This window comes from Sarcophilus harrisii, chromosome X, assembly GCF_902635505.1.
Source record: "Sarcophilus harrisii chromosome X, mSarHar1.11, whole genome shotgun sequence".
NCBI lineage: Eukaryota > Metazoa > Chordata > Mammalia > Dasyuromorphia > Dasyuridae > Sarcophilus > Sarcophilus harrisii.
In genome coordinates, this window is record NC_045432.1 from 80539378 (window position 1) to 80565443 (window position 26066).

The 26066-nt window shown below is 47.4% G+C and overlaps 1 protein-coding gene across 1 annotated transcript; it reads right to left on the reverse strand.

The window, feature by feature from the left end:
* Positions 1–786: 786 nt before the first annotated feature.
* On the reverse strand, positions 787–24645 carry DGAT2L6 (diacylglycerol O-acyltransferase 2 like 6). The gene is made up of 7 exons (XM_003774967.2): positions 19343–24645; positions 11069–11176; positions 10552–10622; positions 9031–9235; positions 7145–7319; positions 5027–5238; positions 787–4705 (listed from the first exon to the last, which is right to left on the reverse strand). The coding sequence occupies exons 1-7, from the start codon at positions 19425–19427 to the stop codon at positions 4551–4553; spliced, it is 1011 nt and encodes a 336-aa protein (XP_003775015.1). The 5' UTR covers positions 19428–24645; the 3' UTR covers positions 787–4550.
* Between the last annotated feature and the right edge of the window lie 1421 nt (positions 24646–26066).

Sequence of the window (26066 nt, forward strand, 5' to 3'; positions counted from 1 at the left end):
TTGCAATTTGCTAATTTGCTTGCCAAACCAGAACAAGAAAAATGAAAACAATTCAGATGTAATGGAGAATATGTGCCCGACGACGTACATAGCTCACAGAGCCTGTGGGCCTCTGCTCGGTCCTAGTACCTGGCCAGTTGGAATCACTGGAATCCCAAGTCCTTTAGCCACAGTTTTTTTTTTTTTTTTTTTTTAAGCACTGTATGATTTTTATTAGTGATAAATAGAATCAATTTTATCTAAAAATACTTGAAGATGATGAAATTGTTTTCATTCTGATATCGAATCACCATGTGATCATTGCATTCAGTGATTGAAATGGGGCCAATGGCCGTAAGAAAATTTTCGAACCGCTTCGTAGCCACTCCAGACTTTGTTCCCAGTTTTGTATTATTAGCATCATCAGAACAAAATGCAATAAGTTTGTCTTCAGAGATTCATAATTAAAGTCGCCCTCAATTAATGAAACCAAGAATGTACTAAAAATACACTCTCATGCCCATCAATTGGGAAAAGGCTGAACAGGTTGTGGTTTGTGGTTGGGATGGATACTGATGCTATCAAAAAGATAAAGGGATGGGTTCAGAAAATCTTGGGAACACCTGGATGAACTGATGCAGAGTGAAGTGAGTAGAGCCAGGAGAACAATAAACAGCAATGCTGATCATCACATCAACTGGGAAAGATTTCGTAACTCTAATCAATACAATGACCCACCACAGTCCAGAAGGCCTCACGATGAGATGGGCTCTCCACCTCCAGAGAGACAGAGCTGATTGACTAAGAGGACAGATGAAGCGTCTTTTTTTTTTATTTAAATCAGAGAAAACACTAGTTCAGAACAAGACATTTGAGCGAATAGCATGGCAAAGAAACCTATCCCATCCCCAAATCCAGAGAAGTATGCTTTCCTACAGATTACCAAGAAGAAACACACAGATGGAATATGTGTGGACAGATTACACCCATGGAGAGAGTAGACATATATATGGAGAGGGCACACAGGTGGATTCTGAGGAGGCCAGGCCTTCTGGGAAAGAAAGTCATGAGGAGTTGGGATGGCAAGAGGAAAAAGACAGCAGGAAGCAGCTGTTGAACCCCGAGGGTTCTCAAGGGTCTGGAGGCTGGGAGTTGTGGAAGTTGTGATGAGTAGCTGCTACCTTGGGGAGCACTCTGGGACCACACAGCTAAGAGAGCTGGACTACAGATCAGGCATGTGGCTGCAGCTGTGGAGGGAAGCCGGGGGACCAAGACACAACAGTCCTGCTCTTCAGCAAGGATCTTGATTTGTTTGAAGCTCTGGCTCACCTATTGGGTGGCAGGGGGAAACTGTGACTAACCCTCAGAGGAAGGAACAGCACCTGTCTGCCGGCAAGCCACAGCTAGTTCCCAGCTAACTGCATTTCATTCCTAATCTCGTCGTTGTTCCTTACGTGCAAGGTAATAAACCAGTTTTCTGGATGCTAGGAGGCTTCTGGTTAGGAGGAAAAGAAGCCAGAATTATTCTAGAGAAAGCTTCAAGATGGACCCTGTCTTTAGGATCCTAAAGCTTCAGTACCAGGCCACGGGGTACAGTGAATAAGCACCTACTCCTGCCTGGCATGGTGCTAAAATCTGAGCTGCCCTTTGCTGAGTTCTGATTGAGGATGTCTGCTGGATGTTCCAGGCCCTCCACAAGCACACGGCAAGCAGCCTCTCCAGCCAAACAGAATACCTCTCTTTTGCCTATCTTTCCATTTTTGTTATGTTCTTCCCTGTGCCCTGAATCTTCCTGCTCCTATTACATTTCTAGGCAAGCTTTAAAGTCTAAAAACTACAGGGCTCCTCCTACAAGAGGCCTTCCTTGCTTCCTGCTTCCTGGGTAGTGGCTCTCTTTCAATCCACTTCTCAGAGGGTGCTGGTCTTAAAGCAGGAAGCCCCACATTTAAATCCCACCTCTCTCACATCACGTTTGTGTGACTCTGGACCTCAACTCTCAGTACTCTGGACATTTTCCAAGACTCTCCAAGCTGCTGATCTCCATTGACAGAGGGAACTTCTGGGCCTGGGAGTTCCCTATGCTGGTCAAAGTCCCAGGCCCAGTCCCTGTCCTAGCGCTTGTTCCAACTGCAGATACTAAACAGCAGTGTTCATCCGGGTACATTTTATCCTCCTCCTAGACTGGAGGCTCCCTGAAGGCAGGAATCCCCAGAGGCCTCTCTTGTGCATTTCGTTCTCCTTCTCTCATTCATATTTTCTCTCTCTCTCTCTCTCCCGCCCCCCTCCCCCATTACCCAGCACAGGGCTCTGCATGTAGTAGGTGCAGATTAACTGGTGGCTGAATTAAACTGACTTGGAACCCAGACTGTGGGAGCTAGGAGGAACCTCAAAGGCCCAGTCCCTCCAGATCATCCCTCTAGGTTTACAGAGGAGGAAACATTGGCACGGGAAAAGGTACTTGTCCTAGTTCCCATGGCTAACCTGAATGGTCAAAGCAGGAATAGGAATTCAGGTCACAGAGGCCTTCCTCCCACCTGCAGGAAGAAGACATGGAGAAGGGGAGGGGCTTCTCCTAGCAGCTTGAGCTTAAGTATTAAACCTCCCTGTGTAACCTAGGTAACCAGGATTCTAGATCAGGGGCCTGCACAATGCACCCAAATTGGGATAGAGCTTTTTATGATAGGCTTTTGGGACAAGGCAGAGAGATGCGGACTGGATGATAACGCAGATTGGTGGGTTCAGAGTGGGTTGGATTACGGGCCCCCAAAGGGGTCATCGCTGCATTGGAAGGAATCTGGGCTCGGCCCCGAGATGCTCCTCCTTTTCGTCAGTGACTGGTAGAAGGGCAAAGATCGTGCACTGTTCTCATTTGCAGAGGATACGAACTGGGAGGGACAGCTAACTTGTGAGCTGTGTGGGGGTTTAGGGAGGGCTGGTGCATGGAAGGGGGAGTCAAACAGTCCTTAGGCTGTTGGACTCCAAAAGTGGAGTGAGGACCAACAATGGTGGGCCCGGGGGGGGGGCAGAGGTGAGACTGCCAAACCACTTCACCAAAGCTGTCCCAAAGTGCAATGGGCTAGTTCTGTGACTGGAGCTGTTTCTGGGAGGGCCATGGAGGGTATCTCAGTGTGGACGGATGCAGAGGTAGACGTGGTGAAAAGCTTTGGCTCTAGAGTTCAAAAACCCCACCAATGACATTTAGGATCTGGGTGACCTTGAGCTCCATGGACCTCAGTTTCCTCATCTGAGTAGTTGGCTTCAGGATTTCATATCTGAAGTCCCCTCCAACTGCAAGATCCTGTGGAGCCTGTTCTTCCTGAGATGTTTCACCAGGCCCCTGGTAGGTGGGGCCACTCTTGGGTCCCATAATGATCCATTTGCTTACTTGGTTCTTGGCTTTTCCCCATTACTTTCCAGGCCTGCCATCTGGGTTTTGCAGACCCATTTCTGTGTCCCCGCTGCCCTTCAACTCTCCTCTGAGTTTTCCATCCTGATATGGGCACTGAGAGGTCTGTCACTTTTTGGAAGTCAGTCTTTACCTCAGCCAGATCTAGTTGGGAGGGAGTGGAGCCAGTGGGACAACTGGGAAAATTCAAGAAGTTCCAACATTAGGGCATCCTGGAAGTAGGGCCTGCCCAGATGTTATTAGCCCTGGCGAATTGGCCACAAGGGAATCCTGGTGCAATATGGGTCGGACTCCCCCATCCACGTCTGAAGTCCCCTCTAACTCTGAGAGGCTGTGATTCAAGTTACTGAGAGAGATGGGTGCCAGCCACGTGATCCACTGTGGAGCTCCAGGCGACAGGAATGGCCGTCTCTGCTGCTCAGACCTCTGGTTCCCTCTCCTCTTAGCTCCATCTGCTGGTGGTTTTCTCTTCCTTCAACGATTGGTGTAGAGGCCCCAGCCCTTGCTCCATGCCATGGGTGCTGCTTGGATGTCTCCTGAGTGCTTTGAGCCATTTTCTTTTCTCATTTGGGCATTTCCAATCCCTGTTGGACAGCTGACTCCTTGAGGGTAGGGCCTGCTGTCCCCTGTCACTGAGGCGCACGGTGCTCAGCAGTGTCTCTTGTGCATAGTGCATAGTGCACATAGTCCAAGAAATATTTGTGGCTTTGACTAGACCCTCCTGGGCAGCAGCGGCACAGAGGGCCAAGGTGGGATAATTCGTAGGTGCCCTTTCAGGCATGTCTGGTCCTGCCTGCTGAGAACAGACTCTAGTGAGCCCCTAAGCTTCTGGTATGGATTGGCAAGCCCATGGAACGGATCCGGGTGGGAAAAATGGGTCTGTGAAGGTACAGGAAAGCTTAGGACAGTAGTAGCTAGGCACTGGGCTCCCATGTTATGTCTTAGAGGGGCTGAAGGAAGAGTCTGCTTGTTTCCATGCAAGCACTGTGCATGAAAGGTGAAGTATGTGTGTTGGGGTGGGGTCTTCCCCACTTTGAGCACTTCCATCTCCCCAGAGTGTCACAGGCCGTTGCTCCTGTGGTCTTGGCTTGGGTTTAGTCTGCCTTCCCAGAATCCCTCCTCTGTCCAGCTCCTCCTTGGACACCCAGGGTCTTTCGGGGTCTTGTCAGAAGATCGTAAGCTCCCGAGTCTCTGGGATCCCATATTGGACCTTGTGCTCATTGAACAGTTTCAGCAGGGCCTTGATGTACTGGGCGTGGTATTTGTCCACCAGCTCCTGGCTTGGTTTCTCAATTTTGGGGACTGGAATGGGCTCCCCAACTGCTTAGGGAGTTGCAAAAAAAGACCCAGGCAAATCAAGTATTAGTCTCCTACCGAACCCACTGCTCCTTAGCTTATAAAGCTACCCAGTGGGATCCAGCCGGGAAAGAGAGGTGATGGGGGGGGGGGAAGTGAAGGAAATTCTTTCCTCCCCTCGGGAAAGACCCTGGGCAGATCCATTTCTGGGGCTGCCCGCTTATCCCTTCACTTCCCAACCTTCATTTCAGCCAAGAGTCAGAAAAGGCAGTTGGGAGATGCTGAATCAAGGGTATGGAGGCTGCTCGCCTAAGAGATAGTCTGGGGGGCCGGAAGAAAGCTTACCAACAGTGGTGATGGGCCGGTTGAAAGGAAGGAAGCCCCAGGAGTTCTTGGTGAGGCCCCGGCCATGGAACGTACAGAAATTCAGGCCCAGGATGGCCTTGGCTGTCTGCTGGAAGGCTTTTTGGAAAGATCTCAGCCAGGTGCCATCAGGGAAGGTCTCCTGTTTGTGAACTTCATTCTCTCCAAAAGAATAGGAAGGAACCAGATACGCCCTACCAAAAGGGTGGGTGTGGGTCTGGGAGAAATAGATGAGGCCCCCGTGGTAACTCCTCCAATGAAGCACTCTTCCGGGGTGCCTTTCCCCAACCATTCAAAGCCTTCCTCTCTATCCTTTTCCTCCAGCCCATATTCCTCCTCCTCCACTGCCAGCTCTCATGGCCAGGGCCAAGGCTCAAGGGCACCTGCTGTGGCTGAGCCTTGGCTAATTCTGGAACTGGCTCAAGGTCACACATACACACGGCAGAGCTGAGATTTGAAGCCAGGACTTTTACTTCCTCGTTTGCTCTCACTTCTTCCACAGGCCTTCCCTGTCCCCCAGTCTCTCTCCTTTACTGTGTCTGGGGCACCTCAAGGTGAATTCTGAGCATAAGGGCTCTAGCAGCTTCCTTTCCCCTCAGGAACACGTGATTTACCAATTGTTCTGTCATTCCACAAGGGGCCAGGCTCTGTCTCTCCCAACCAGAGAGTGGTGACCTCTGAGGAGGGGGCCAACATGTTCTCATTCTTTTCTATCCCTGAAGCAAGGAGCCCAGAATTCTGTACCTACTAGGTACCAAATCAACACTTAACAAAAAAACCTTTTGAGACACAACAGTGTATTCAGGTAAGTGTGTGTGAGGGTATGTGTGAGCATCTGAGTGTGGATGCGGTTGTGATTTAGCAGATGTTGGAACTGAAGCCACCAGTTCTACCACTTACTAGCTATGTGACCTCCTTGTCCCTCAGTTTCCTCATCTGTCAAAAAGAGGACAATAATGGCCCTGTCTATCTTTAAAGCATCCATATACACTACATAGATAGACATACAAAACAAATATGCACATTAAAATACACATATGGATTGGTATCTTGGTGATAGGGCACTCAGGGTTACACAGCCAGTAAGTACTGGGGAAGATGGGCCCCATCCTGGGTCTTCCTGGCTCACAGCTTGGCTCTCCTGCCATGAAACGTGCCCCGCCCCCCATACGTTTGTTGTCATCTGTGTGTCTAGAAAGTGGACTTTTGTCTACTTCTGTATATACTCACATTGATGACTTTATGTGATTGGGTCAAGGTTATGGCCCATCTGCCCAATGAGCAATGAGGTCCACACCACTATCCCCATGGGAAGAGGAGAGAAGGTGGTTATCTTTGCCTCCCCATCAGGCAGTGTAGCAGGAGAGCCCAGAGTGCTAACCAGCATTTGATATGTGTCTGTGATTCATAAGTTAGAGATGCGGAGCAACAGGTCGATTTGGTGAAATTCAGAAATGCCTACTATGTGCAAAGGTTACCGGGTCACTGTTCTCCTCTCACCTCACATGCCTGAGGAAGGGGCCCCCACATCATCTGGGCCAGAGAAGCAGATCTTGCCCATAGCACCCAACTTCAGGAAAAAGCCTTCAGGCAAAGGCCTTGGTGTGTGTTGAGCTGGTGATATTTTTCTTGGCAAAGGGGAAAGGGTTGGCAAAGGCCCTGACCGGTCTGGTCTCCAGTTTCTCTTCATTCACTCCCGCTCTTCTTTTTTCTGTAAATTTCAATGGCACTCCTTCTGTTGGAGAGCCCCAAACTCAAAGGGAGCAGCTGGCCACTCAATAGAGAAGGGCAGCCCTCTGGGAGCCTCGGGCTTGGCCAGCAGAGCGGTCTCCCCTGTCATCCACTTCCTACAATGATCTGCATTGGTCCTGTCCCATGTGGTATGACCTTGGTTAATTCTATCACCTTCCTCATCAATGAGATGGTCCCGAGAGTCCCTTTCCAATCTCTATGTCTACTCAGCACATTTGCCTGGAAACCTGCCTACCACAGTTTCCTAATGTTGCCCCTCGACACTGACTACAATTCAAACGATCCATCTAATGGAAGGTGATTCTAAGGACCACTTAGGGGATTGGTTGTCTGGGGCCAAGGACCTACCCTGTCTGTAAAGCCAGTCGCACGAAGCCTTTGCGATTGTTCAGAACGATGCTGTTGTTTCCAGGTTTGCTCAGGAGGGCTTCAGCGGCCCCTCCCACCACCACGATCACAGCATTGCCCGAGCCCATCTCCGTTAGCAAGTACTTCAGGGCCAATCGGCTCACTGGGCATATGCCTATGGAATCAAGAGCATACAGCAGAACTGAGAGGCCTGGTGCCTGGAGAAAGCCACACTCCCCGACTCCCTCCCCCTCCCTTTCCTTCCCCTCCTTCTTCATCTCCTCTTCCTCACCCTCTTGTTTTCCCCTCCCTCCCCTTCCCTCTCCATTCTCCACCCCTTCTCCCTTTTACTTCTTTTCCCTAGGTCTTCTCTACCTCCATAAGCTAGACCAGTTCCCATTCAGTAGGTGGGTTATGGAGCGGGTGGGATGGGGTGGAGGGGAAGGGTCCAACACTGATGGGTCCCCAGCTCATGCTGCTTTTGAGTTTTCAATTCAACTCAATGTAACTCTCCTGCCCTAGGTCCTGGAGGACAGTCCTGCTCCCTTCAGCCCAGAAGCCATAGCCCTCTCTGAACCAGCCCGGCCCTACTGGGTGATACTGTGGGGTAGGCCGCTCTTGAACAAGATGTGCCAAGTGTTTGTCCAAAGGGGCCATGATTCAGGCCCTTGTCATCCTGTTTTTCAATGGCAATTCAGAACCAGAGGCCAGAGAACCGAGAAGAAAGGCAATGTGAGCAAGGGAGACCCTTGCGCTGGTGGCAGCCACTGAGCCTGGCCGTGGGCTGGACAATAGGTGACACCCAACAGAAAGTTCATACATAGTGCAAGAATGTTTGTGGCAGCCCTGTTTGTAGTGGCCAGAAACTGGAAACTGAGTGGCTGCCCATCAACTGGGGAATGGCTGAATAAATTGTGGTATATGAATAGTATGGAATATGATTGTTCGGTAAGAAACGACCAACAGGATGATTTCAGAGAGGCCTGGAAGGACTTTACAGGAACTGATGCTGAGTGAAACGAGCATTATATACTTCATTAACAATACTATATAATGATCAATTCTGATGGACCTGGCCCTCTTCAGCAATGAGATGAACCAAATCAGTTCCAATGGAGCAGGAATGAACTGAACCAGCTACGCCCAGGGAAAGAACTCTGGGAGATAACTATGAACCACTACATAGAATTCCCAATCCCTCTATTTTTGTCCTCCTCCATTTTTGATTTCCTTCGCAGGCTAATTGTACACTATTTCAGAGTCCGACTCTTTTTGTACAGCAAAATAACTGTATGGACATGTATACTTATATTGTATTTAACATATACTTTAACATATTTAACATGTATTGGTCAACCTGCCATTGGGGGGAGGGGGTGGGGAGAAGGAGGGGAAAAGTTGGAACAGAAGGTTTTGCAAGAGTCAATGATGAAAAATGACCCATACATATAACTTGTAAATAGAAAGCTATTTAAAAAAAAAAAAAAAGAAAGTTCATACATAGTCTCTTTCTCTTGCCCCACTGCCACCTCCCAATCTGGCCTTCTTACCCATGGCCAGAGAGCACAGAGACCTACTTCAAGGTCCTGGGCATTTCTGGGGATCCCTGTACCTGAGCCACATGGCCTCCAAGGAGGAGGAGCAGAGAAGCCAGTATAGCCAGCTAGCCCAGCCCCAAGGATCTAGACCTTTTACCCTGGGCTGACTGACACTACCGGTACAGAAGGGAGTAGAATCTTTTGCCTCCCCCTCCAGCCCAAAGCCCTTGCTTTCTCTTTGATGGGAAAGTCTCCTGCCTTTGCTTCTCAGACAAGGGCTGGGATATGCATCAGACATGGAGGCAGGGCCAGACTGTGCCAGTCGCTCTGCTGGGCAGACACACTCACCCTTTGCCATCACATACTCCCGGACAATCGGGATCCAGAAGATTCCTTCCAAGGTGGCAAGAGAGGGGGTGATCCCGGGAAAAATCTGAGAAAAGCCGGTGGACTCGGTGCCAAAGTTGCAAAACATGCCATAGGAGAGGATCCCGTGGGGGTGGCTAGCAATGACATAGTTGTGGCTTGGGGGGAGCTCACAAGTCTTCACCAGCTGTTAAGAGGAGAGGCCATGAGGGCTGGGAGAGAGAAAAAGGCAAGAAGCCAAGAGTGGGGACTGCCTGGGAATCAGGGAGAGGACAAGGCCTTGTCTTTCCCGTGGGAAGCCTCTGGCCCCAGTCTCAGTGTCACCTGCAACTCCTCACTCTCACTGGCTCCATCGAGTTAATCAGGTGCCAAATCTTAGCATTTCCTTTACAACATCTCTCACATTTGTCCACTTCTCTGCATTCACCTAGCTGTTAGGTCCATGGTCCCCTTTAGCCTTCTAATTGGTCTCCTTCTGCCTCAAGTCCCTGCCCACTTAATCCATCCCACACTCAGTTGTCAAAGTGATTTTCCTACGTGTACATCTGAGCATGCCATCTCCCTCCTAAATAACTCCGCCGGATTCAACAGAAAATTCCCACTTGGACATTTAATGCTCTTTCCAACCTGGATCCTGCCAGCACTTTCCGGGCTATTTGCCTGCCTATGGCCAGATGGCCATGTTTCCTGTGCCTCCATTTCCACTCTCCATGCTTTTGTCCTCATATCCCCCCATACCGGCCACGTGGTCCCTCCTCACTTCTACCTGTTGGAATCCTTGGTTTTCGTCAAAACTGAGTCCCTACAGAAAGGCCTTGAGAGTAGCCGCTTGTGCTGCCCTCTCTGCTCAGGTAACCTTCCATCTACTTCCATCTATGGATCCCACGCTGACCTATTTATGGAAATGTTAGGACCCCGACCCCCATTAGAATAGAAGTTTCTTGAGGACAGGGAATGTTACTTAGTCTCTGTATGCTTAATACTTATCACCATGTTTGGTATATAGTAAGTGCTTAATAAATGCTTACTGATTAATGGATCCCATTGAATATGAGATACTTTCCCTCGTCCTATATTTTCTCTGTAAAATGAGAGAGCTAAACTGAATGAGCTCTGAGGTCCCTTCCAGCTCAAAACCTCATATAGTCATATGAGGATGTGACCAGAGAAATGGTACCCATCCCCTAAATATGCCTTCTCTGCGGCCTGCCTATCCATCCATCCATCTATCCAGCCATCCCTCTATCTTTGCACCCATCTGTCTGCTTGTTCATCCATCCATCGATCTACAAGCTTTTTTGGGACTCTACTCAAAAGTACTTGGCTTCTGAACCTGTAAACTGTGGGCTGGCAAACTGAAGTTAAAAACCATGGCCTGGTAGCAGGAATTGAAGGGATCTAAAGGAAGTCGCTCTCTGCGTCTCTGTCTCTGACTCTGTTTGTGTCTGTCTGTCTGTCTGTCTCTGTCTCTGTCTCTCTCTCTCCTGTGAAATGAGTGCTCACCTTAACAGGAAAGTAGTCCCGGAAATACTTCCAAACGGTCCAGTTCCTCACCCAGTTCGAGCGCCTGCCACCTATAGAGAAAGGGAAGGAAGGGAGGAAACTGGCCCTCTGCTCTCTCTGGAGGGAAAGACATGTCCCAGCAGAAAAGTGGCCAAATTAGGAGGTTCTGAGGCACAGCATACCCTTTCTCCTCCCTCCCTCCCTTCTCAACATATCCCCCTTTAGGGCTTCAGGAGAGTGAGTGGGAAAGAATCCTAGACATCGAAATCACACCTCTTAGCTCCTCTCCGAACCTCAGTTCCCCCTTTGTCAAATGGGACGACCAATTTTTGCTTTGCCTCTCTCACCTGGAGACATGGAGAGTATCATTCCCGATCCTTTAGCTCTACCCGGTAGCTGGAGCCTTCCTGAATGTCCCATATCCCGGCAGGCCTAGAGTCACATCCCTCTCAGCCACAACGGCAGTGCACATTTTAATTCTTGGTGTTTCTTGGATCTTCTTCCCCCTCTCACTTACCTCGACTATGAGTTTTCCAGTCATATATGAGCCAGACTAAGGTGAGCACAGAAAGCATCCAGTACTTAGTGAAGAGCAGGATAGGCCCCAACAAGATGGGAATTGTTCCTGAGGAAGCACCAAGGATTGGGCCATCACCCACAGGCAAGTCTTGAATTGAACTCTCTCTCCAACTACACGGTGCACATATCAGTTTCCTTCTCTGTCAGAAGTTAGACTAGATAAGTTTGGAGGTCATCTTGCCTAAGACTCTCACTTAAGTCCCCTTTCTGTGCTTCTGCAAAATGAGGGGTTCGGATTAGATCAGGAGGTGAAGCCGGACAAAACACGACAGGAAGAAAAAGAAGGAGAGAATCCATTCACAATAACTGCAGAGAAGATAAAACGCTTGGGAGTCCACTTACCAGCACACAAACAAGAACTATATGACTGCTATTACAAAAAGCCCTTCACACAAATAAAGACAGATCTAAATAATGGGAGAAATATTAATTGCTCATGGGTAGGCAGAACCAATATAATAAAAATGACAATGCTGCCGAAATTAATTTTTTTATTTAGTGCCATCCCAAGCAAACTACCAAATATTAGGGACCTGGGTGACACTGTAGATAGAGTGCTGGCCTGCAATCAGGAAGACGTAGTTCAAATTCAGCTCAGATACTGACTTGCTGGGTGACTCTGGGCAAGTCACTTAACCTGTTTGCTTCAATTTCTTCATTTGTAAAATGGGGATAACAGTAGCACTTACCTCCCAGTGTTGTTGTAAGGAGTAAATAAGATAATTTTAAAGCACTTACGTGCCTGGAACAAAGTAAGTACTATATAAATGCTAGCTCTGGATTACTTAAAAGAACTAAAAGAATTTGTTCCTCCATGGTTCTCTTCAACAATGAGATGATTCAAACCAGTTCCAATCGTTCAGTGATGAAGAGAGCCATCGACACCCAGAGAGAGGGCTGTGGGAACTGAGGGTGGACCACAACATAGCATTTTCACTCTTTTGGTTGTTGTTTGCTTGCATTTTGTTTTTTTTTCTCATTTTTTTTTCCTTTTTGATTTTTCTTGTGCACCAAGATAATTGTATAAATATATATGCATATATTGGATTTAACATAGATTCCTACCACATGTATTGGACTATTTGACATCTAGGGGAAGGGGTGAAGGAAGAGGGAGGGAATTGGAACACAAAGTTTTGCAAGGGCTAATGTTGAAGAATTGTCCACGCTATGTTTTGAAAAATAAAAAGCTTTAATAAAGAAAAAAAAAAGAATTTCTTCGTCATCCAGAGGAACAAAATGTCAAACCTATCAATGGGAAAATGTGAAGGAAGGTCCTAGAAGTAGCAGCTAAGAAGCAATGGGATAGATTAGGTAGACAATATATAAAACCAAATGAGCACCAAGGCCCCAGTGTATGATAAACCCAAAGTGGGGACAAGAAATCACTATTTGACCAAAAATCTTCTAGGAAAACTAGAAAGCATTCTGGAAGAAAGGAGGCACAGATCAGCACCTCACATTGTTTACCAAAATGCATTCCAATAAGTATATGATGTAGACATCTCCTAAGCAAAGTGGTAAAGTATGTAGGAAAGTACTTGTCCAATCTATGAATAGGATGAGAGTTCATGACCAAGAAACAGAGAGTTCACCAAAGGGAAAATGGAGAATTTTGGTTACATCAAATGACAAAGTATTTGTCCAACCAAAACCAACTAAAAGTAGAAGAAAGCAGGAAACTGTGGGGGAAAAAACAAGTTTCTCTGATAATGGTCCTAAAATGTAAATTTAAATTTAGAAGAAAAAGTCATTCCCCAGTTAATGAATGGCCAAAGGATACAAATAGCCAGTTTTCAGAACAAAAAAAAAAATTTATTTTTAATTCACGGTCAGATAAGAGTGCTTTAAATCACTAATAATAAGAGAAATGCAAATTAAAACAACTTTGAGGAATCACCTTCCACCCATCAGATTGGCTAAGGTGACAGAAAATGAAAATGACAAATGCTGGAGGTAATGTGGCAATATAGGTACCCCAATGCACCGCTGGTGAAGTTGTGAATTAGTCCCACCATTGGAAAGCAATGTGGAACTAGGCTCCAAAAGCTATTAAACTGTATGTATCCTTTGATCCAGCAATAGTGCTACTAACTTTATATCATAAAGATAAGTAAGAAAGAGAAGAGTGACCCATGTGTATAAACATATTTATTTTACCTATTTTGTGTGTAGGGTGGTGGTGGTAAAGAATTGGAAACTGAGGGGCAGCTACTTGGTACAATCAGAGTATCAGCCCTGAAGTCAGGAGGACCAGAGTCAAATCTGGCCTCAGATACTTCACACTTCCTGGCTGTGTGATTCTGGGCAAGTCACTTAACCCCAATTGCCAGAAAGAAAGAAAGAAAGAAAAGAAAAGAAAAGAAAAATTGGAAAGTGAAGCAATATATCATCAATTGGGAAATGGCTGAACAACTTATGATATACTAATGTGATGGAATATTATTGCACTGGAAGAAATGATGAAAGAGAAGGTGTCAGAAAAACTGGCAGACTTGTAGGAACTGATGGTGTAAAGCACAGAGAACAGAACCAGGAGAAGAATGTGGACGACAGCAGCAATATCGTCAAGATAATCGTCAAGACATAGGAACTCGGATCAACACAATGACCAACCACAATTCCAAAGGACTTGATTATAATGAAACTTGCCATTCACCTCCAGACAGAGAACTGGTGGACTCAGAGTGACATTGAAGTGTATTTTCTCCCCTTTCTTTTTCTTTTGGGAATGGAGTGGGAAACGTATCTAATGCTAAAATTTGTTTTATGTGATTTCAAAACTGCAATGAGTTTTGTATTTCTTGCCATCTGAAGGGGTGGGGGAGGGAGAGGGTTTGGAACTGAAAATAAAATAAAGTTGAATTTTAAAAAGAGAAGGGAAAACACCCTTGGGATCTAACTTGGTTTTGTGAAATGTGGAAGGCACGGGAGAGGGATGGATAAATATGGAGTCAGGGAGTTGAGTCTGGGTACGACGCTAAGTCAGCCTGTAAGATCTGGAACCTTGTGGTGAAGTACAAAGGGTTGGGGAGGTGGGCACCAAAGTAGATGGATATGTCCCAGGGTCACCCCGAGAGTTTATAAATAAACGGTTGCTGTTGAGTTTCCAGCCCCTAGCTTCAAGTAGCTTCCCTAGTCCAATTAGGGTCAAATGGGCGGAGGTCTCTCAGAGACCCCAGGACGCAAGAACTAAGATTTCCTGCTTTGTGAAATGAGGCAAATCAGCTGGACATGAGCAGGGGGTTCTTGAGAGGAAGGTGCTTTTGTAGAACATAAAACCCAATGTATTGATGAGTTATTAGGAGTTGGATTAGGGTTGTGGGCAGATTTCTAGAGGCAGCTTGGGGGGAGAAAAGGGACAGAGATCCCAATCTCCGAGTTCAAGTCCCAATCTCTGGGTTCAAGTCGATAAAGTATCACTGTGACCCTAGGACTAGGTAAATCCCTTAAGTTCTCAGTGCCCCAAATAGTCATTCATGTAAACATGCTCAGTAAAGTGGAGGTGCCGAGTGGTGTTCAAACAGCACTCTCAAGTGGAATTGCTTTCCTGGAGCAAGGCAAGACAAGGCTCGCTCTGAAGCCAGACTCTTTGGAAGGGATGAGACCCCAAAGAAGGAAGGCATGCATCATACCATCTTCCTCTAGAGAGAAGAAAATAGAGGAAATGAATGCCCTCCTTGGGGCCCTGGAAGGGCCCGCAGAGGGCGTCTGCCTACCTACAACCTTCTGCCTGAAGATGGCGCTCACTCCATAAGGGAATGCCTCCACCTCCTGCATCTGTCAGAGGCAGCTTGGGCCTGATAGTAAGCCTCAATCTGCCCCTTTGCTACAGCCACATCTGCTTCCGGCGCCTTCCTTTTATACGTGAAGATGACTCTTGTGTCCCTCCCCACCTGGATAAATTCAGTTTTTTCAACGGGGTCCTCTATGGCCTGCTCTTCTCCCACCCCCAACTCAAAGAAGCTGATTCTCAGAAAGTTTGGTCTCAGGAAATAAGTGGGAGCAGCTGATACATCTCCATCAGAAGGCCCAGGCAGACCCGGCTTGATCTCTGAAAATAAGGAAGCCATCCAAAGGCGAGGCCCCATGGCCAAGGCAAAGAGAGAGGCCTGTTATGCTCTGGCTGCTCAGGGGTTGGGCAGCCCATTCGGAATGCCACAGATGATACTTGTTAGTCAGCCTTCATTTTTAAAGAGGACCCATGACATTGTGGGCAATGGCTTATGAGACTAGTGGGTACGGCACAGTTGCGCGAAGTCATCGGACTCGGTCTCTCTCTTCCAAAGTCATTCAAGTCCAACAGCCAGACAAGATCCAGACATCTGGGGACAGCTGGGGATGCGGGAAACAACCTTGGTGTCTGATGTCTGACCCAGCTCTGAGGACTCTACAACGCCATTTTGGAGCCGGGGGGAGAGTTGGGGGACACCTGCCACAGCCAGCAGTTAGCCCGTAAAAGAGTGGCCTGAGAATGGGGAAGGGTGGGGATGGCCAGGGCACCATCACAGCCTCCTGAGACCATCTTTTGAGAGACTTCTCATGAAGGAGGGAATAGGGAGCAGGAATTCTGGGCTGGAAGTCAGTACAACTCAACATCTATCAAGTGACTACTATGTACCGGGTACTGCACAAGGGGCTGGGCTGGCTGTGTACTGGTCCTTAGACCAAGAAAAGTCGAAGGCTTGAGAAGACCCCTATGTAAGCATGACCAAGGAAGGGCTTTTTCTGATTGCATCACTTTAGAAACCCCAAACCCCTCCAACTCAAACTCTGTTAATGGGCCCTGTGTCCTTCAAGGAGGAAGGCTAAGATTGCAGGGAAGAACTCTGGGGGAATGGAGACTGAAGGAGGAATAAAAATAACCTTAACTTGAGTGGGGACTTCACACAAGTCCTACAAAGCCAACCAGGGGGCAGCATGGGAAGGTGCAAAGGGAGCTGGATTCAGACTTCAAGAATTGGGTTCAACGTATTAGTCTACCTGCCATCTAGGGGAAGAAGTGGGAGGAAGGAGGGGAAAAGTTGGAACAGAAGGTTTTGCAAGGGTTGATGCTGAAAAATTATCCATGCATATGTCTTGTAAATAAAAAGCTATTTAAAAAATATTTGGGTTCAAATCCCTCCTTGTAACTTACTGGCTCTGTGACCTTGGTCAAATCCCTTACCCTTCCCCTTCTTCCTTCTCTGTAAAACGAGGGCCTGGCATAGATGCCCTACAAGAGCCCTTTTCAGCTCTGGGATGCGCTGAGATAGAAGCAGAGCAACAGGTACATGAACAGCACAGCACCAAGCACACAGTGGGCACTTAATAAATGCCTATCAACCAACTGACTGACAGTGACTGAATCCCTGATTCAACTTCTCTCTGTGTGACAATACTCTCCAGAACCTTTGCATGAAGCCCTGCAGTGATGGGAGACTCACAACTTTCTGAGGCAGTTCACTTTCCATGGCCTGATTTCCTTCTTCTGAACAAAGACTAGCTGCAAACTTGACCTTCTGGTCCTGGTTCTGTCTTCTGGGGCCCAGCCATGCAATTCAATAAATGCTTCGGTTTTGTCTCATTATGTGTAACCCTGAGGACACAGAGACTGATCTGGTCAAGTACCCCCTCTCCAGGAGCTTCTCCTGCTGTGGGATATGGAGTGTGTGTGTGTGTGTGTGTGTGTGTGTAGTGTATACTTGTGTGATACGTGTCTGTGTGTGATATGGGTGGATGTGCACGCATGTGACGCCACACGTACAAAGCTGGGTGTTTGGGACAGAGATTTAAAAAAGAAGCCCCTTATACCAACTGTGCCTGAAAAGGGTGAGGGAAACATGATGGAGAAGTCCAAAGGCAGGGGATGGGGGTTGAGAGGGGACCCCATTAAATGGAAGCCTAGGGAGGAGCCCTTCCAATGCTCTCTCTGGGACTTCTCTTTTCCAGGTCCCTTGTCTTGTTCCCGGTTCCTCCCCCTAGTTTGCTATGACTTAACGAGGCGGCCCTTCACATCCCAGGCACTCTCCTCTGGATGTTCTCCAGCTTCTCCACATTCTCTAAAACGGGGGCCCTGGAGCCAAAGGTGCCCCCCTGATGCACAGGATGGTGTCAGAGCTGCCAATTGTACAGAGGAGTTTGGACTTCACTGAAGGAAGACAAATGAACCCAAGCCCTGTGGATGAAATACTGACCAAGCTTCTGAGGGGTCATTCTAGGCTAACAGCCACCCACCCCAGGGAAGAGTGGTTGCGTACCACTGGTGCCTTCTCAGTGGGGAATCTAGCAAGGCCTGGGGGCGAGGGTGTCTGTGGGGCCTTCTGGGAGCAGAGAGAAGTCTGATTAGGTAGGAGCAGCCTTCTGGGGCACATCTGATCCTGGCAAATTGCCCTCTAAGTTCCTCGGACAGCTCTGTGTAAACATTCGAATTGTGCCCCAAGACCTTGAGGCCCTCTTCGCTTTGGAGAGCTGAGCTCTCTTGGGGGTGCTGTCTCCCAGATGCTCCAACTCAAATGCTGTAGAGGGCTGGGAATCCTCCATTTTTCTGGGCATCAGTTTCCCCAAGTGTAAAACTGGGGGAGGTAGTTTCCAAGAGTCTTTGTATTTTTGGCCCACTGTTCTTTGAAACTAGTGAGCATCAAAGTTATCAAACTGTGCATACCCTTTGATCCAGCAGTGTTACTACTGGGCTTATATCCCACGGAGATCTTAAAGGAGGGAAAGGGACCTGTATGTGCACGAATGTTTGTGGCAGCCCTTTTTGTAGTGGCCAGAAACTGGAAACTGAGTGCATGCCCATCAGTGGGAGAATGACTGAATAAGTGATGGTGTGTAAATGTTATGGAATATTATTGTTCTGTAAGAGATGACCAGCAGGATGCTTTCAAAAAGGCCTGGAAAGACAGGAACTGATGCTGAGGGAAGTGAGCAGAACCAGGAGATCATTTGTACACGGCAACAACAATACTATATAAGATGATCAATTCTGATGGAAGTGGCCCTCCTCAGCAATGAGATGAACCAAATCAGCTCCAATACAGCAGAAATGAACTGAATTAGCTACACCCAGCGAAAGAACTCTGGGAGATGATTAAGAACCATTATATAGAATTCCCAATCCCTCTATTTTTGCCCGCCTGCATTTTTTATTTCCTTTGCAGGTTAATTGTACACTATTTCAAAGTCCAATTCTTTTTGTGCAGGAAAATAACAGTTTGGACACGTATACTTATTTTGTATTTAATTTATACTTATTCTTATTATACTTAATACATATTCAACATGTATTGGTCAACCTGCCATCTGGGGGAGGGAGTGGGGGGAAGGAGGGGAAAAGTTGGAACAGAAGGTTTGGCAATTGTCAATGCTGAAAAATTACCCACGCATACATCGTGTAAATAAAAAGCTATTAAAAAAAAAAAAAGAAAAGAAACTAGTGAGCATGTGTCTTGCCTGCCCTTTGTGCTGAGCACAGAAGCCTGTGGGTGGCATGTCACCTTCTTAGGAGTCTAGGGTTCTAAAGACATCTAGGTCAATCTATCACCCACGGGGTCATTTGACTTTGGCTTCCAGGTCTGCTTCTGGACAGCTCATGTAAATGAGTGGACTCATTTGGCCCTCCCGCCTCCTCCAGCCCGAGGCCTGGTCTCCCCATGGGGACCTTCCTGGGCCAGACTGTCACCATTTCCCAGCATGCCTTGTGATGTAATCCTCTCTTGCTAAATGTTTCTCCCCCTCTCCCCCCAGTTTGAGTTCAAGTGCCACCTCAGACAAGTCTTTGACCCTGGACAAATGACTTTACGCTGTTGGCCTCAGTTTCCTCATCTACAAGATAAGCTGGAGAAGAGAATGGCAGACCACACCAATATCTTTGCTAAGAAAACCCCAAAGGGGGTCACGGAGATCACACAAGCCTGAAAAACTACAACTTCCAACTCCTGAAGCAGCACCCTCTGCCTCTATCTGGCCCCTTTCTCTCTACTCCCAGCCATCCCCTTAGCTCAGCAAGACCAATTATTGCAAATCTTCCAGACACTTCCAAAGAGTTGGCCATCCCCCAGATGAGCATCCCCAGTTCCTTTAATGTGTCCTCATCTGCATGATGTGGACACCCTGTTCTCCCTGGCCATTCGTCATGGCCCCACTCCTTGCCATGCAGTGTCTGGGTCTGAGCCCCAGCAAGACTCCTGGCCACCTAGACCCTCCAATCCTTCCCTGTAGGCCCACTTACCTAGCACCACATACAGGGGAATCCAATGTAGAACCGAAAGCGTCTGGAGGGCAGACTGGAAATCCAACGTGAAACCAAAAGCCATGGTCCCCTCACTGTGGCAGGGAGCTGCATGGAAGTCCTGAGCCCTACAAGCTCAGTTAAGCCCCAGAGCTTTGCCCTACATCTTATTCCTAAATCCTTTTAGCTCCCTGCTAATTCCAACCTTCAACCTTTCTTCTAGCCTTTCTCTGAGCATAGCCACACCCCAGCCTCCTACACAGAGGCCCAGCCAGCCTCCCGCCTCTGCCTCGGCAGGACCCTGGCCAGCTCTCTTACCCGTTGCAGCCCTCAAGCTTCTCCTTTTCCCTGATTTGTCTGTGTCATCCTCGTTCCCTTCTTTCCCTTTCCTTTCTTTCCCTCCCTTCCCCTCTCTCTCTCTCTAACCCATCCCCCCTCCCCTTCCCAAGAACATAAGCTCTTCCAGGACAGGTTCTGGGTTTTCATCTCTGGAGCTCTTGTGTTGAGCACAGTGGGCACATACATCTCTGCCAGTTGATCTGCCCTTCTTTCTACTCCCAGGATTCCAGAAGCTGGAAATCCCACCACTACTCCTGATCTGAGATTAAGAGCTAGAAGGGAATTCAGAGGCCCTAATTCTATCCTTTTATTTGACAAAAGGAAACTGAGGAAGGCCAGAGAATAGGTGGAACTCACCCAAACTCCCACAAGGAGAACAGAATAAGCTCACCATCTAGTCCAATTCTAAGGGACGCTGCCTGACTTTGGGGCTGACCGGGGCCCGACCTGGGTGACTCTGGGGCCACTGACCAAACCAGGTGGAAAGGGGCTAATCTGGAAGCCAAATGACCCATGGAAAAGAGCCCGCTTCTTTTCCCTGCTTGCCTAAGAGAGATGAAGGAGACCCCTATGTCTTCAGCAGTCCTGCTGGGACAGGAACCCCTGAATCTTCCCCTTCCCATTGATCCCCCCTACCACCCCTTTAGACTTTTTTTTTTTACTTTACTCAAATAGCTTTGACCAAACCATTTCCCTTCTTGGAGCCTCACATTTCTCCTTTATAAAATCAGACCGCAGAGTTCAATTTAGAATATTTATTGATATCCAAACCCGGCACCGTGGGCCTTGGCCCTCAAGTTTACATTGTCCCAAAAGCAAAGGGGAGCGTGACCCTTGTACAGAGATAAGGAAATGATAGGGAGGGATTTCTGAAAAGGAGGAAGATGCTTGCAGCTGAAGGAGGGGGAGAAGCAGGGAAGGCTGCGAGGGGAGAGCGGTTGAGCTGAATCTTGAAGAGAAATGCTGAAAGGCAGGTGAGGAGGGAAGGCAATCCAAATCCTGTAGACAACCACTTCGGTCAATGAGACCATCCTGAGGCGGGAGACAGCGTGTCTAGCAAGGGGGAAAGCTAATGTATTACTTTGACTGAATGTGGAGTGTCAGAAGGCAAGGCGAATGCAATGAGGCTAGAAAGGTAAGTCAGATGTAGCTTGTGGTAGTCCTCGAATGCCAAAGTGAAACTTGTATTTCATGAGAGAAACTGCCGTAAAATGGCTAGAACCATGGAGGTGGGGAGCATCTAGGCTTGACGCCTCAGACACTAGCTAGGGGACCTTAGGCAAATCAAGAGATCTCTCTGATCCCGAGTCTTCTCGGCTCCCAAAAGGTACTGGCAGTACCCACCTCACCGGGTTATTGTGAGAATGAAAGCACTTTGTAAGCCTTAAGAATGTCATGCGAATGAGTCCAAGAGGCCATCGGGAGCATCTGAAGGTTTCTGAGCAGAGGAGTACTGCGATCAGAGACAGACCTTCAGAAGATTATCTTGGCTGCTATGTAAAGGAAAACTGGAGGCCAGGAGACAAATGGCAAGTCGATTACAACAGTCTAGGGGACAGGTGATGAGGGTGACCTAGGGTAGAGGCAAAGGCTAATGATGCAAGAGATGCTAGAGAGGTAGAACTCCTGGGATTTTGCAATTGACTGCACTGGGTAGGAGGTGAAGAAGTAAGAGTAGGGAAGATAAGTGGCACAGTAGCCTAGTTTTGGGGTATGATAAGAGTTTTAGAGCACATGATGTTTAAACCTGTCACGTTAGAGAGGTTGCGAAAGCTGAGGGAGGAAAAGGACTTCTTCCAAGATCATCAAGGTAGTAGTAAGTGGGAGAGCAGGGATTTGAATCCAGGACTTCTGATTCTTAGTTTGAGTCTTATAGCACAATGGGGAAGAATGGATTGCCTCAGTTTCCTCCTCTGAAAAATGAGGGCACTGGACTCAAAGGTCTCTAGGATCCCTTCCAGTTTGAGATATCCTGTCTTCTAAACAACCACTCCAAACCACAGACAGTTTTAGGCACATCGAATCTGAGGTGCCGGCGGGCAGTTGTGGATGGCAGATTGGAGCTCCAAAGGGAAGCTGGGGCCGGCTTTATGTATTCCTGGGAGTAATCAGCCTAAATGGAGATGACAATGGAACCCATGGGAGCCAAGGAGATTACCAAGACAGAGAGTATAGAGGGAGAAGAAAAGGCCCAGGACAGAGCCTTGGGAGAAAGACCGCCACATTTAGAGAGTAGAAGGATGATGAACAAGCAAAGGAGGCTCAGACAGGGAGGAGGATACAGTTTGCCTGAGAGATCCTGGGGACTTAGAGGACCAAGCTCAGCAGGAGCCAAAAGGGTGACCCAACAGTCACCAAAACCCATGCAACTGAACAGTGTGGGCTACAGTTTAAAAGGATTCATGTCTCCTGTTCAATATTACAGGCATTTACATTCATTATCTCAACTGGACATTGTGACTAAGCAAGTGTAATTCATTGTACTGATGTTCAATCGAACTTTTTAATTAATCATTTCATTAAAAAAATTAGTGTCTAAAATGCCCTCTGCCTGGTGAGACTCCATATAGAGTACTGGGTAAACTGGTCAGCCAGAGAGCGCCCCAGAAGAGGGCAACCAGGCTGGGAAAAGGCCTTGGAGCCCCATCAGCTGAAGTGCAGTTGAAAGAAGTGGACACATTTAGCTTGGTGAAAGAAAGATTCAGGTTGTACATCATGGTGCTGGCTTCATGGGTTAGAAATGCTGTTGAGAAGAGGGGCTAGGGGCCAGAATTCTCAACAATGGAGAGAAGTTGTCAAGGTCACTTTTGACATGAACTTCCTCCCTACGGGGAGCTGTCCATTGCCTAGATGGGTGGGCTATAGCCTGAGCTAGAGGATGTTTTATAAGGAGTCCTTAGGTCCACACAGTGGAGACTAGACGGGTCATAGAAGGCCCTTCCAACTCAGAGATTCTGGTATTTTGAGAGTTGAAAGGGGCAAAGTTCAGCCTGGGCCTGATCAGGAATCCCCCTGGGCAAACTCTAACAATCTAGAGCAGTTCAGGGAAGGAGAGATTAAGCAAGCTGAGATAAGCCGAGTCCCTCCCTGCCACATAGTGATCCCTTGGGTCACACTGAGGATCTTGGCTCTACAGAATGGAGTCTCCTGAATGACTCTGGCTATTCAAGTGGCCAGGTAAAAAGGCAGCAAAAAGAGCACCAGTGCCAAAGGCCCATGGAAAAGCTACAGACTCAAGTCAGGAAGCCAGACCAAGTCCTTCTCTGTGCAAGGCCTGGGGCTGAGTTACACTGGGGAAAACACCAAGCTCCATGTGAAATAGACCTTGCCTAGGAGGTAGTGGTCTTTTTGGGAAGAGAAGAAGCAAAAGGCCTCTGACAGAAGGCAGTGTATGCTAAGCATCCCAGAGAAGTGTGAACAAAGGCCTCAGGATATTAAGAGAGAGAGAGGTCATTTCCAGTTAGGAGGATCAGAAGTGATGTTACCGAGGACAAGGAGCTAGTATTCACACTGAGCCTTGAAGGATGGGTAAATAATTGGAAATGCTAGGAAGAAGACTTTCCAGGAAGCCAAACATCAGTGTGGACAAAATGCTTTATTTAGTCTGGCTGGAGCCAGGACACCTAAGAGGGGGAGGGCAACAATTGAATGAAAGGAGCCATTCCAATCCTAGAGTACATTGCTCCCCTTCAGAGAGGGGACAGACTCTGGGTGTGGAATAGGACGTGGCTCATGGCGCTTTTGTTTTGCTTTATTAGGCATCTCTATTACAGGGATTTTTTTTCTCCCTCCAGGGCAAGAGGAAGTGGGCAAGTGGGAAAAAGAAAAAAATCAAATCCTTGTTCATTGAAAAGAAAAAGAGGGGTCATATTGCATAGAAAGTCAATCCCAAGAGTATAACTGATTCTCTATGAAATGGGAAAACCAGAGAAGGCTTTGACATGACTGGGGAAGAAGGGGTGCTGCTTGATTGGATTGGGCATTAATTGGATCTGGCAGCCTTATGAAAAGTGAGTTGAGAATGAGAGGAGGAGAGAGGCAGGAGACAAGAGAAATTATTTTGGAAGCTTACTACAGACTTGGCTGGCAGGAGGAGATGGAAGTAGAAGAAAGCTGATCAGAGATTTAGAAGAGACCTCAAACCACCCCTCCCTAGTACAATCCCCTTAATGTAGCTTAAAATCTCAACAAGGGCCATAAAGATTTTCTAATTGTTCTGAGTCCCACAGCCAGAAAGTAATAAAGCTGGTAGTTGAACTTAGGTCCTCTGACTCCCAATGCAGTTCCTCTTTCCCCTGAACCAAGTTGACTCTGGGTGGCAAGACCCTTAAATGGAAATGTTGGAAGTGAGCAGTTAGAAATGTAGCATGTGAGGTACGCCTATTTGGGAGCCATTTGCATGGCAGCCATAACTGGAGTTGTAGAATGGATGAGCTTTCAAAGGGAGAGTGGAAAGAGAACAGAAAGGGGATCTAGCAGCAAAAGGGATGTGTGGTAGAGTAGAATTAGGTGGCTGAGGGGAAGCAGGGAAGCAGCCTAGTCTGGTGGAGTCAGAGGGCCTCCACTGAGATGTCAACTAGGCTCCTTTTGTGTATTCCTTTTGTGACTTGGTTCCTCACAAAATGAAGGGACTGGACTAGATGGTCTCAGAGGTCCCTTCCAGGTTTATGTTCAACCATGATTCTGTGATCCTATGAAGAGTTTTGAGAAGAAGTGAGTGGTCTGCAGGATCAAATGCTGCAGAGAGAGAATGAGGCCCCGAGTAAGATCCCTGCATATGGTGATTAGGTGGTCAGCATTGACCTTGAGAAGAGCCATTTTCAATAGATTGATGGGAACAGAAGCCACATTACAGAAGATTAAGGGAAAAGTTGGTAGAGAAAATGTAAAGGTTGTGATTCTCCTTATCCATTTCAAAAAGTTTGGCAATTAAAATAACTTTGGACAGATATACATATGTTGGATTTAACTTATACCTTAACATATTTAACACGTATTGGGGTTAACCTGCCATCTGGGGGGGGGGGTGGGGGAAGGAGGGGAAAAGTTGGAACAAAAGAATTTGCAACTGTCAATAATGAAAAATTACCCAGGCATATAGCTTGTAAATAAAAAGCTTAATAATAATAATAATAAATAATAAAGTCATTTAATTAAAAAAAAAGTTTGGCAATTTAGTCAAGACGGCAAAATAGAAGCAAGCAGTACAGACCAGCAGAACAGACTACTTCACCAGGCAGGGGGGATAGAGAAAATGTCCAGAGCCAAGAGATGGAAAGTCTTGTCTGAGGAACAAAGGGCCATTGTCAAGGGATTAAAGAGTAGGTGATGGGAAACAAGGTGCAAGAAGACCAGCTAGGTGCCTCAGTTTCCCTTTATTTCTATTGCAACAGATGTCCAAAGGCATTTGGAAATGTGAGACTGAAGGTTAGCAGAGATGTTGGAGCAGAATAGATAGATCTGAGAACTATTAGCACAGAGATGGTAACCAAATTCACAGGAGCTGAGATCAAGTGAAGTAGTACTGAAGAAGAGAAGAAGGCCCAGGACAGAGCCCTGAGGGACAACTATAGTTTGAGAGTGTGATGTGGAGAAGGATCCAGCAAAGGAGGGGTCAGAGAGGTAGGAGGAGAACCAGGAGCAGCTGGTAAACTAAAAATCTAGAGAGAAGAGAGCATAAAGGGGGAGAGAGTAACAACAGTGTCAAGGCCACAGAGAGATCAAGAAGAATGAAGATGGAGAAGAGATCATTGGATTGGGCAACTAAGATCACTGGTGACTTGGGAGAGAGCCGCTTCAGTGGAATGACGAGGTTGGAAACAGAATTATAAGGGGGTAAGAAGAGAATGAGAAGAGAATGAGAAGAGAAAGTGGGAGGCACCGATTGCAGATAGTCTTTTCAAGGATTTTAGCTACAAAGGGCAGAAGACATACAATGAAAGTTAGCAAGGATGGAATGATCAAGTGGGGGGGGGGTTTAAGCAGAGAGGAGAAATGGGCATGTTTGTAGGCACAAAGCCAAGAGACAGGAAGATGTTGGAGATGAGTGACAGAGTAGGGATGCAAAGGGGACAATCTGTTGGAGGACACAAGATGGAATGGGATTGTTAGTATAGGTGAAGAGACTAGTCTTGGTAAGGAGTATGGCCTGAGACAGGAGTGAAGGACAGAGGAGCAAAAGGCAGATGCATGATAGGAGATGAGGAAGAGGGGAGAAGAGGGAGCTCATGTCAAATGGCTTTTTCCTGTAAAATATGAGACAAGGTTGTCAGTTGGGGGGGAGGGGGTGGGGTGAAGAGGGAACAACAGGAGGTTTGAGAAGGGATGAGAAGGTTTGGAAGAGTCTTTGGGGAGAGTGAAGTGATGAAGGAGGTATAGTAGGATT

Bases quoted from the DNA above. Each gene is read 5' to 3' on its own strand.
- DGAT2L6 (XM_003774967.2), bottom strand. From the start codon at position 19,427: ATGGCTTTTGGTTTCACGTTGGATTTCCAGTCTGCCCTCCAGACGCTT. The intron at 7,320-9,030 runs GTGAGTGTGTCT...TTGATTCCATAG, and splicing joins GGAGTATGTGATGGCAAAGG to GCATATGCCCAGTGAGCCGA. The intron at 4,706-5,026 runs GTAAGCTTTCTT...CTCCCTAAGCAG, and splicing joins CCGGCCCATCACCACTGTTG to TTGGGGAGCCCATTCCAGTC.